The sequence below is a fragment of the Oncorhynchus tshawytscha genome, linkage group LG05, assembly GCF_018296145.1.
Source record: "Oncorhynchus tshawytscha isolate Ot180627B linkage group LG05, Otsh_v2.0, whole genome shotgun sequence".
NCBI classification, from domain to species: Eukaryota; Metazoa; Chordata; class Actinopteri; order Salmoniformes; family Salmonidae; genus Oncorhynchus; species Oncorhynchus tshawytscha.
This window is the reverse complement of record NC_056433.1, coordinates 26,434,214-26,446,741: the sequence shown is the minus strand read 5'-3', so window position 1 is coordinate 26,446,741 and position 12,528 is coordinate 26,434,214. Positions and strand designations below refer to the sequence as shown.

Below are 12,528 nucleotides of genomic sequence, written 5' to 3'. Positions count from 1 at the left end.
TCTATTACACAATTTCTCATATATCACATGCCTTACTTTTATTTTCTGAATAACTAAAATCAGGAAATAATCACCTGCTATTCATTCCAATTGGACTGGTTTAGGTTTCTCCCTGACCACAACGGCTGCGATTTTCAGACCATTGTTGAACTTTAAAGGGTTAGGAATTAGGATCTCTATGGCGACTGCTTTGTACGAGGTCTGGAACGCGGCCTCCTTTTGGGGGAGCAACCAGCAGTTGCTGTGACTAAACGTAACTAAGGAGATGTGTTTACATTGGCAACTGGGCCTGCTTAGCAGCTGTCCCCTTCTTTATTTTATAGAAATAAAAGCATTTACTTTTCAGTGATACAGACTGTATATATGCAATGGAATCCAAGACGTTATTCTACTCTCTGGACCTCGTTTCTGGCAACGGTTTAACTTTGAGCAGTGAGCAAAAAGCTGCCCTGCAGACTTCCCTGGTCATCCTGAGGAACTATCTACAAATTCTGGGCATACAGGGTGACTATTTCATTGCACAAGGGGTCTCAGATGACGAGATGAGTCATAAAAATAGCCTTTTCATGTAAGGGGTGCAAAGGAAATAGTTTAGAACCTCTTTCACCACAATGTTTATAGCCAGCTTGCTTTTAGCAAGTCACTCTTGTGGCTTTGGGGGTTGTGATCCCTTCTCCTTTTCAGATGTTCTCTCTTGATCTATATATCTCTCTCTCTACTTTCTCTGTGTGCCCTGTTGTACACATGTGTTTGTATCCTCTCCCCACTCCAGTTTCAACTGTGTGGACTGGCACCGGCTTCCCCCTGCCGCACTGAGGCAATGCGAGCGGAGGTTTCTTCTGCAGCAGTGGGAGACACCTCACATAAGTATGAGCACACAGAGACAAGGGGAGGGGGGCGAGGCTATGGAGGAGGATGTCATGGTGAGGAGAAGTGTGTGACAAATGATGTTGTTTGAATGTTGAACTGGGCTAATGGTGTTTTGCTTATTAATAAGTGATGAATGTGCAGTGACTTGATGCAGATGACAGTGGTGACTGTGTGTGGTATTATTGCAGAGTGATGAGTAATGGATGTTGTGACGGATATTTGGTAATGGTTGTTGTTTGGTTTGGGTTGCAGATCAAGGTGAATGAGGAGAATAGGCTGCCCACCACTGTCCACACCATTGATAAGCAGGTGTCTGTGGTCCTGCGTGGCACCTCCATTAAGAGTCCCCATGGTCTCTGGTGCAGAGGGTAGCGCTACTGTTCAAAGTAGTTAATGAAATGGGTGGCTCCACGTAGAGTGTGGTGGTTACCAGTTAAGAATATGCTCAGTCTTTTGGGAGATGGGACACAGCTGTGTGTGTTTTTGCCTGGAGATGATGACTCAGCTGTGTGGTTTTTAGCCCAGAGTGTGTTGGAAGTTGGAACCAGAATCCAGACCATCATATATTACACACTGCACATTGTGCATCTGTAGTGTACACATATGTTGTACTGTGTTTTCACTCTCATACATGGACATAATCATATCATGCTGTCAGTGACTGAGTGAGGGAATGAGTGATTTTGTGTGTGTTCTGTCTATCCTGCAGGTCTGTCCTCCTCAGAGATGGATAAACTCAGGTGCTTCCTGCACTTCACTGAGCCGAAAAACCTGAAGAAAAATTCCATCCTGGACTTGGCTGACCTCGATCCCTCCATCAACTTTGTGGACCCTCTGAGTTAGGACATCCCCAAAGGTAACAGAGTGCCAAATCTCTCACTACACCACTTCTTTACCAGGGCCATTCTAACAGGTACAGTTGGTCTAACTTTCCCCCCATGGGAGGAGTTTCCTTCCAATAAATTGTCTGTCTTTACAAATAGATCCAGTTCCTTGAGTTCCTTGAAAAGCCCTTCAAAGAGTCTTTGTGGGAGACAAAATGTAATATGAACATGAGGTTACTTCTGTTGGACATGCTCTGGTGGCCATGCACTATTATACTAAACCAGCCTTGTTATTGGCACTGACATTGATTTGGGTTGGCAGTTGAGAGCCCAGTCTTTCTGTGAGGAAACTATCCAGGCATCCTCTTCTGGATCTTGACTCCATATTTTATTGTTCTGCTCTGTAAAGCTGGCTGTTTTGGCTAACACATCATATAAAACAGCTGTAGGCCTATCTGCTGACAGCAGTTCCAGTCGTGGGTCAGTAGCGAGGACGTGAGCAAGGCTGAATGGATAAACTCATGAGTCTGCAAAATGGTCAATGGAAGCCTTGCTCTGCTGATTGTGGATCTTCACCAGATGGAATGTACATTCTAGAACATGGTTAAGTAATTCCCTGGGTAGTATTCAACCTGGTCTTCAGTGCTCAATCTGGGATGGAATTGAAAGAAAGTGTCACGTTCTGACCGTTATTTCCTTTGTTTTGTATTTATTTAGTATGGTCAGGGCGTGAGTTGGGTGGGCAGTCTATGTTTGTTTTTCTATAATTTGGGTATTTCTATGTTTCGGCCTAGTATGGTTCTCAATCAGAGGCAGGTGTCATTAGTTGTCTCTGATTGAGAATCATACTTAGGTAGCCTGGGTTTCACTGTGTGTTTGTGGGTGTTTGTTCCTGTCTCTGTCTTTGCACCAGATAGGACTGTTTAGGGTTTCACATGTTCCATGTTTATTGTTTTGTAGTGTTCATGTGTACATTTACATATTAAAAGAACCATGGACACTTACCACGCCGCATATTGGTCCTCTGATCCTTCTCGCCTCTCCTCTTCGGAAGAAGAGGAGGAAATCCTTGACAGAAAGCTGACAGCCTTTCCCTTTAGATAGTTATATTTCAGGCCAAGCCTTGGGCACACCACCCACTGTTAGTCTAGCCTTGAGTTTTAGAATGATACATTTCAGACAATATTATATACAGTCACCATATTTTTCACAAGGGAAGCCAACATGATTCAACCAGAAGCCAAAACAGAGGGCCAGGGATAAATGTAATACCGTATATATGGATGTAGTTAGTCTGAACATGTATCAAAATGTGTTTGTTGCGTGTTCAACAGAATGATTGCTATGGACAAGTGATAGATAATACTGTGTGTGTGTCCTGACCCTGTGCCTAAAACATCTCACAGCTGTTCATTTAACGGGGATGAGTGTCTCTGTGGTGTGTAAATGTGTGTGTGTGTTTGTGTGTGTGTGTGTGTGCATGTGTGCGGTGGTGATTTTAGCATGTAAATCTGCATGCCAGCAAAGCCACTACACAAAACTGAACAATACATTAATTGGACTATAACAGTGACAAACGGTGCCCACAAACTGTTAGGGCCTACAGAAAGCTGTCCCAACAGCGGTACCAACACCTTACCACTGTTACATCTGGCTATGAGCGAAGCCATGTCTGGAAGAAAAATAGTTAATTCAACCTCATTTACAGCCTTTAAAAAAAAACAAGGTCGAGTCATGACATTAGTGATCTTCAGGTCGGAGCTCTAGAAAAAGGTCAGAGTTCCCGACTTGGAATTTAGAGTTGGGATGACCGTTCAAAACATATTTTTTTCTTGTTTTTGTCCGAGTTCCCAGTTTTCTGGAACTCACTGAAGTCTGAGACTTCCCAATTCTGAGTTTCCAGGTGTTTTGAAAGCGACAGAAGTCATGCTGGACTGACAGCATGGCCAATGTTGAATGTTTACCTTTTAAACTTGGAAAAGAGACCCTTAAACCCAGACTTGGACCACACATCTACTCCACTGAGTAGCAGACTAGTGATTGCTTTGCAATGCTTGCAGTTAGACACTGATTCCTTCCAAACCAAACCACTGTTGTGTAATGTTTATAGCTGATGAGCACTGATTCGTTTTATCTATAATTTCTCTTCATAATTTCTCTTCATATGACAAAGATTGAAAAGTATTTGCCAGTAGATTGTCAACTTGATTCACGATGATGACTTCTAGCTTGCTAGCTAAGATTTTGAAAGTATGATGTTGACATGATCAGTCCAATCAAAGCTACAGTAGATATAACGTGATTTGAAGTCATTTTATCTATGGCCAATGACCTTGAGCCTTCTTGGATGGGCACTTCTAATGTAACTCTATGGCAGCACCCAAGGGGCTTGAATTTCTTTGCTCTCCCCGTAGATTTTGCGGTGACGTAGTGTCCCCATGAGTGACAGAATACTGAACCAATCACAGCACAACTAGAGAACATTACGAACCACTACACTCCCAATTTTCCGCTGGCTGCACCACCACCACCACCGCCACCGCCACCGCCACCGCCACCGCCGCAGCATCGCCCTCACTGAGAACTCGTTATTGGCCAGACCTCCAGCTTTGCTGAATGGGAGAGAGAGAGACCCAGGCTGATGACAGTCTCTAGGGACAACGTGGTAGATCTCCACCCAATGACAGGTGCTTTCCTCTGGGATTCCTGAGTAAAGCTCCCCCTCTCACCAAATAGATCCTCTAGACTTGCCTGGAAGTATGTGGCAAGTTTCTGTAATCCACTCCACATTTATGCTAATACACCAGCCATGCCTGTCCTCCTACCAGGTTCCTCCCTATGCCTCGAGTATGGGACATCCACACGCTGAGTTTGAAACCACCTATGTGAGTTTCAGTGGAAAGTAGACACCATTGCAGAGCGGTTTCTCTGAAAAAAGTTGTAATCAATAAGAATTTTTGGCCCTTGACTCAAACTGAATTGATGAAATCACTTGTTGAAATCACATCAACCTGGCTGGAGAGTTTATTTTGTTCATGGAACTGCAATACGTGATAAGTATATTATCAACAGAATAACAGACCCAATTTACTGGAATAGCTGTTCATAGATAGCTCTGGCACAGAGCAGGTTCATGCTTTACATTACAACATGTAGAGTACAACCATACCTGACACAGGAAGCGGCACAGGTCCTAATCCAGGCAGTTGTAATGTCCCGTCTGGACTACTGCAGCTCGCTGTTGGCACAAGCGGGGAGCTCCTGCAATTTATCCAAAACGCTGCAGCCCACATGGTGTTCAACCATCCCAAGTTCTCCCATGTCACCCTGCTCCTCTGCACACTCCACTGGCTTCCAGTCGATGCTCACATCCACTACAAGACCATGGTACTTGCCTACGGAGCAGCAAGAGAAACTGCCCCTCCCTACCTTCAGGCTATGCTCAAACCCTACATCCCAACCTGGGTACTCCGTCTCAGGTGCATCTCCAAATTGGATCCTTGCAAGTAGGCCATCAATTACACTTTGGTATAATGACACAGCATTTCATACTTCACTGTGGTAAAGGGGCATAAATACCTGTCATGTTATGATATGCCTTTCACATTCATGCCATATAACTGGTTTCCCGTTCTTCTCCAGCGATCATAAGGTAAAATAGACCTAAAACAATAGTAATGTAGCCTATTTAGTACCTTCAGAAAGTATTCATACCCCTTGACTTATTCCACATTTTGTTATGTTAGAGCCTGAATTCAAAATAGATTAAATCGGGGGGTTTCTCACACCCATCTACACACAATACCCCATAATGACCAAATAAAACATGTTTTTAGAAATGTTTGCAAATTTATTGAGAATGAAGTACAGAAATAACTCATTAAAGTAAGTATTTACACCCCTGAGTGAATACAAGTTCAAATCACAAGAGCTTGGCACACCTGGATTGTACAATATATGCACATTATTATTTGTTTAATTCTTCAAGCTCTGTCAAGTTGGTTGTTGACCATTGCTAGACAGCCATTTTCAATTCTTGCCATAGATTTTCAAGACTATTTAAGTTAAAACTGTAACTAAACCACTCAGGAAAATTAAATGTCATCTTGGTAAGCAACTCCAGTGTATATTTGGTCTAATGTTTTAGGTTAATGTCTTGCTGAAAGGTGAATTTGTCTCCCAGTGTCTATTGGAAAGCAAACTGAACCAGGTTTTCCTCTAGGATTTTGTCTGTGCTTAGCTCTTTTCCATTTCTTTTTACCCTAAAAAAACTCAGTGATCTGTTGTGTTGGATTTGCCCCAAACATAATGCTTTGGGCTCCATTTCTGGCTAGCGTTAAAGCGGTGCTAGTGTCAAACGCATGTTAGTTTGCAATTTCATCATGCAAAAACTGGAGCACTGGCATTTTCAAGCCCTAACGCCAGGTTTGGCAATTTACCTGTCTTATATCAGCTTGCTTGTGCTCAGATGGGAGGGATGGAAATATTTGTCGTGTGTCCTTAAATACATGATCCCAAGTGCTAATTTCAGGCAGCGCTGATTAGGATATTTAAGACCAACCAAAAGCTGGTTTTATCGGTAACGCAGTTGGTTATGGCATGCATTTTGACAGTGGAAACAGCCTATCCAAGAGAAGCCTAATGTGCTTTTGGTGCCTATGTACTTCGCATCTAGGTTCAAAATCAAGCATAGCCTCCCCTCCTCTCAATTAAGGCTTTTTTCTTGTCCTGTCCAATGCAATCGCATAGTCAAGACAGTCAACAAAGGCGTCGGCTCCTCCACTTGGAAATGAATCCTTCTCACCAAAGCTTTATTAAAATGTGAAGTTTGAGCAGAGTAAAACAGTGAGCTGACATTCCCTTTTTATCTATGAATTGTAGGCAGGCCCCACATTATTTGAGCCATGCAGGTCCCGTTTTGAACGTGTGTAAAACCCCTTCCATGATGTAGGCTACGTGTCCATGCCCATCATTAAACGAGAGATGAGAACCTTGGTGAAAACACCTGAACCTCGTATTTAGAAGTTATCTGTAACCTGTAATTACTTGTTTCCCGTTTCATTTGTTCAAAACCCAAGCCCTCCCATAACGAAGGCTGGTTCAAAAGCAATATGTGGCTTTTTTTTAATCCTATGGATTTTACAGTATTACATGTATTTATAGTTTAAAAAAAACAACAGATTGGTTGTAATAAAATTAAACGAAAAACAAGCAATCTTATTAGAATGATTGAACTTCCTGGATTTATGTTTACTACGTCTGTGGCGAGCATGCACTGCAACTTCTGGAGATATGTGACTGCGATCTGATGTATAAAATGGTTCCGGTTATGTTCGTAAAACATAGGCCTATTTGGGAGCAGTATAATAGCGAGTGTTAAGAATTTAATTAAAATGATTCTGTCTCTTTTTGGGCCGTTTTAATAATCCAATTTACAGTAAGACTTTCCCCTATATCAGTGTGAATGCTATTGAAGCCCTGCAATTACTTAGAACAATGTGGACAACTTGAAGCAATCACATATTTTGCCATGGAGCACGTTCTGATTGACAAGTGAGGGGCCAAGCCTCGACCCACCTACAACTTGATAATTCATCAAAACCCAGCCCTTTTGCGCCAACACCAGCAAGTGCGCCAATAATTGTGATACTGAAAATAGCTCAAATATTTCTGACACACCCCTGAACCAACAGTATAGCGCAACTGCCTGTGCTTCTTAGACTTACCATTGCATTAGGTTTGTTAAAATAGAGTCCTTCATATTCAGAACGAAGTTCATTTCTTTGCCACATTTTTTGCAGTTTTACTTTAGTGCCATATTGCAAGCAGGATGCATGTTTTATAATATTTTCATTATGCACAGGCTTCCTTATTTTTACTCTGTAATTTAGGTTAGTATTGTGGAGTAACTACAATGTTGTTGATCCATCCTCAGTTTTCTCCTATCACAGCCATTAAACTCTGCAAGTCTTTTAAAGTCACCATTGGCTTCAAGGTGAAATCCCTGAGGTTTCCTTCCTCTCCAACAACTTGAGTTAGGAAGGGCGCCTTTATCTTTGTAGTGACTAGGCGTATTGATACACCATCCAAAGTGTAATAACTTCACCATACTCAATTGGATATTCAATATCCGTTTTTTTTTTTTTTACACATCTACCAATAGCACTTTGCGAGGCATTGGAAAACCTCCCTGGTTTTGTGATCGAGTTCGTTTGAAATTCACAGTTTTAAAAGAAAAATGTAAATTGAACCTTTATTTAACTAGGCAAGTCAGTTAAGAACAACTTCTTCTTTATAATGACAGCCTACCCCGGACAATGCTGGGCCAATTGTGTGCCACCTTTTGGGACTCCCAATCACGGATGGATGTGATACAGCACTGCTCAACTGAGGGACCTTACAGATAACTGTATGTGTGGGGTAGAGATAAGGTAGTCCTTAAAAAAATAATGTTAAAAGACTATTATTTCACACAGTGAGTCCATGCAACTTATGTGACTTGTTAAGCACATCATTACACTTGAACTTATTTAGGCTTGCCATAACAAAGGGTTGAATACTTAGTGACTCAAGATATTTAAACAAAACATTTTTAACTCCACTTTGACATTATGGGGTATTGTGGATAGGCCAGTGACACAAAATATAAATGTGAAATTCAGGCTGTAACACAACAAAATGTGGAAAAAGGGGTGTGAATACTTTCTAAAGGCACTGTATTTACAATAGTTTTATCCAACCAGATTGCTCATATACCTAGCTCTTATCAATGTATAAATTACAGTGCATGGAGAAAGCTGTTATTTTTATCTAAAAAGAGAAAGTAGAGGTTTTTCCACTTGGAACGGAAAGGTTCACTTGACCTTATTCATGATTTCTTCACGTGTAAAGATGGTAGAATTAAGTTAAGGTCAGAATAAGTATATCAGTAGACAGACCTCTGCCACACCTCCATTTCTGTGATCTCCACCCCAAACAAATAGCTGCCTGGTACCGGTTTCCTCATGCTTAAGTTCAAGGTCAGAATGCGCAGTGAGAAAAAATAATAAGTTCCATTTACACCTGCGTATCTTGCAACTTGATTCCCCCCATTGGGAATAGCGGAATCAGTAATGGGAGTAATGGGAGACCTGTACGTGGTCCCGATTTATGAAGAGTCATTTGAGGAGCAGCAGATGGGGGTTATAAAGACTTTCAAACCATCAGTGTGTGTGTAGGGTTGTGGATCTAGCAGTTTGAGCACAGCAGTACTGTGTGTGATCAGCAGCATGCTGTGGCTGGGCCTGACCACCTTTGAAGAACCCTTGACACCCTAGCACAGATTCATCTACATGGGCGACAGTCTCAAAGCACCTGGGCATGCCCTTCATGTTTTAAAAGAGCCAGTGAGACACTGAAAAAAAAAAAAACCCACTCATCTGAGAAAAGCAGTGTTTCATCCCCACCCACACTGAAAGCAGCTAGAACTGAGTTATATTTATGCAAGAGATGTTTCTTTCCAGTTATTTAACGTAAATAAACAGAAACAAAAATCATTCCGTTTACTTCCACATGCACTTGGCTACTTCTGCTAATAGGGCCAGTAAATGCTTACTCATGCAATCACACACAGTATACAGCTAGTGGAGGGAGAGTAAGCAGATTTGTTTTATTTGCACATCTGTCTTGAAGTACACAATGTCAACATACCACCTACATTGAAACAGTTGTTCCACTGGCCCAATTGCTCTTGCGATAAATGTAGTTTTTCCAGAGGTAATTTTCAGGGCATCTTCAAAGGCCGAATGACAGAATGGGTGTTGTTTCTGGGTATTGCTCCGAATGACTTGTTCCAATGTGTAACGGCCACTAAATAGGTTGGACAAATACAAATGCTCCCTCAGCTGTTCAAAAGGCTAGTTTTCAAAGTCAATGGACGAGTCCCAAATGAGGCAGAAGTTCCATGGGGATAGACATCCGATAGAATTGCTGCACCCCATCTATGTCCCGCCCACACCGACTCCTACTGCTGTGGGTTGACATGCCCCTATGTCGTCAATGTTTCAGGTAGAGGATTTTCTTGCCGTATTGTACATTGTTTCTGAGAGCTGGGTGGCCGACAGAGATGCGATTTTTACACCACTTCAGCCCTGCCCTATAGATGGGCTTCACCGAATCAATGGACCAGCGAGTCAGGTATCTGTGTGATAAAACGACACAGGTGTGAGTTGGCCAGAGACAACAGAAAGTTAGCGAAAGACGACGTACAAGTGTTAATGTTAAAGGTAATGTTATGAGAGGTCTAACAAGAAACAATACAGGTGTGAGAAGGTACATTCGGAGACACTTCAGGAGTCAAAAACACACGCACTAGTTACCTGTTGAGCTGGGGCTTGGGCTTCTTTGGTACGTGTCCCTCTGGGAGAGGTGGTTTGTGATCGGGGAGAAGACCTGGAATAGAGTACGTTTACCATCTTGAAGAAAATACACGTCACAATAGTAGAGTATCCAGAGCTGACACACAGAGTATCGTACCTGCTCTATGCGCCATTTGCACACAGATGGCGATCTTGCGGTGTTCTTGGGCACAGAGACTAGTGACTCTACGAGGCAGCATTCCTCCATCAGACCTGATGAACTGACTGAGCAACAGGACATCCTGACAAAGACAAAACACAGGGAATTACTGTAGGTCTGAGCTCACAGAACAGGCACACATACTGATAGACAGAAACACAGGCAGACAGGCAGACATACTGATATAAAATGCATGAGACACATAGATGTGAGTGTGTGGACCAGCACTGATCATGGCCACCGTATTATTTCTGCGGAGCAGTCGAGAGGCAGTAGTTAAGTATTCAGTCAGGTGTCAATGAAAACACTTACTGTGTAGTTGTATTTGTTCTGCAGGTTCCATCGGTAGATGGGGCACTGGGCTGTGGGGTTGGGTGGCTGTGGTCCGGCTGGAGTATCCTGTGTTAACCCCTCAATCTGAGAAAGAATGCAATGACAGTCAATAACAAAATAAGCACCGCACAAATACTTCCAATCTACTGTAGACATTTACTAGCTAGATAAGTGTTGATAGCTAACATGGTATAGAGATCGTCTTAAATATCTTGAAATGTGTGGCTACCATATTGACTAGTACTATTAAGTTAAAAGCAATACATCGACATAGCTAGAGATAAACGCAACACATCACCACAGAAAACACAAAATGAGTAGTGTGCAATGAAGAACCAACAGGTTAGATAGCTTATCACTTACTATTGTTGTTTTGCCTTCTTTCTTTTCCACGACTGAAAACAAACAAAATAGGCAGTCAGTTAGTACAATTCCAGGCCGCAGTTTCATAACAAACAGGTGTTGTGTCGAAAATCACCCCACCCCCCTTCGCGTGAACGCGCATACATAAATTATTCATTGCAAGTTCTTCACTCCGTTGTCAGTTTAGCCTACATTTCACTGATCTTAGTAGCAGAAAGTATTTTTTATTTGTGTCCTTCAAGGAAGCTGTCAATGATCACGTTAGGCTGAGTTTCATTTTAGTATGGCGGTTTGATCGCGGAGGAGGCACTAGTAATGTCTGCAGTTTGGCTATGTTTCAAGTGTATTAGTCTAAATAAATCTCTTTGCCAGAATTCGTGATCTCTCCCATGTCTTATTCGACTAGTAGTTGTTCTGAATGTTTATTGCTTGCCTACATTTGACTCCCTATGTTTAATATAACACACATTAATTATTAATTTCGGTTGCCTATCCTGACATGACGTTTGGTCTATAGAAAGTTGACTATGATGTGTGCCTCAGAAAGTATGACTCTAGCCACAAAACTAAGGAAAATAGAAAGTGGGTGTGGTGTTTCGGCAAGGCCATTTTCTTGCCTGCCGAAATCCTAAAGGTAAACTGACAACGGAGTGAAGAGCAGAAATCTTAACTAGCAAGCAAGTCGCAACAATGAGGGAATCGGGTGTGCGCGTTCACGCGAGGGGGATTTTCGGCATAACACTGGCAAGCTAATTTAGCTTGTGCTTCTAGTCAGTTTTAAAAAAGAAATTAAACTACAACGTGGTCGTTCAAATGATTTTATTCTTATAATCAACTACCACAACTATCTTTAACGCCTAAAATAACCCTTATCGAAGGGCAAAGCTTACCGAATGAATGCGCTACTGCTAGCAGCGCGAGCTGTCATATGGCTACAACAGGATTCAAGGAGAATCTCACCTTGTCGAATTCCTCTACTTTGAATAATCCCAAAAACCGAGAGTTGAGGGTAATTGGTTATACTCTGAAAGACACTCATATTGCTGCTGCTGGCCACACTTTTAACACCAGATAGAGAGGTCCAAATAGACCCCAGCACACAGCGCGCTGCCATCTTGGAATTGTGACCTTCTCTCCTTCCTGCTTCTTCTTTGAAGGTTTATTGGCAGCCTACACCCAAAAACGTGTATTGCTGCCAGGTACTGTGCGGGATGAAAACAAAACGTTCCCAACTTTATAACTGAACAAAAATATAAACGTGTTAGTCCCATGTAGTTTGGTCACCAGATGTACTGTGTTTCCTCCGACACATTATTGGTGCGGTTGGCTTCCGGGTTAAGAGTGCAGTGTGTCAAGAAGCAGTGCAGCTTGACGGGGTTGTATTTCGGAGGACGCTTGGCTCTCGACCTTCGTTTCTCCCAAGTCCGTACTGGAGTTGCAGCGATGGGACTAGACTGTAACTACCAATTGGATATCAAAATTTGGCAGAAAAAAAGGGTAAAAAATAATAAAAGTTTAAAATCCAGGGTTACTCCAACTTGCTCAATTTCCACATGATTCATTACAAGATTTAGTTGAGGTT

At 42.2% G+C, this 12,528-nt stretch overlaps 1 protein-coding gene and 1 pseudogene across 1 annotated transcript; one reads left to right on the top strand and one right to left on the bottom strand.

Moving 5' to 3' along the window:
- Positions 1–368: 368 nt before the first annotated feature.
- On the top strand, positions 369–9,071 carry LOC112251502 (annotated as a pseudogene).
- A 246-nt stretch (positions 9,072–9,317) lies between these two features.
- On the bottom strand, positions 9,318–12,288 carry LOC112250397 (mitochondrial ribosomal protein S18A). The gene is made up of 6 exons (XM_024420499.1): positions 11,907–12,288; positions 10,947–10,978; positions 10,563–10,667; positions 10,209–10,332; positions 10,052–10,124; positions 9,318–9,873 (listed from the first exon to the last, which is right to left on the bottom strand). Exons 1-6 carry the CDS (start codon positions 12,058–12,060, stop codon positions 9,729–9,731), a joined length of 633 nt encoding a protein of 210 aa, XP_024276267.1. The 5' UTR covers positions 12,061–12,288; the 3' UTR covers positions 9,318–9,728.
- Between the last annotated feature and the right edge of the window lie 240 nt (positions 12,289–12,528).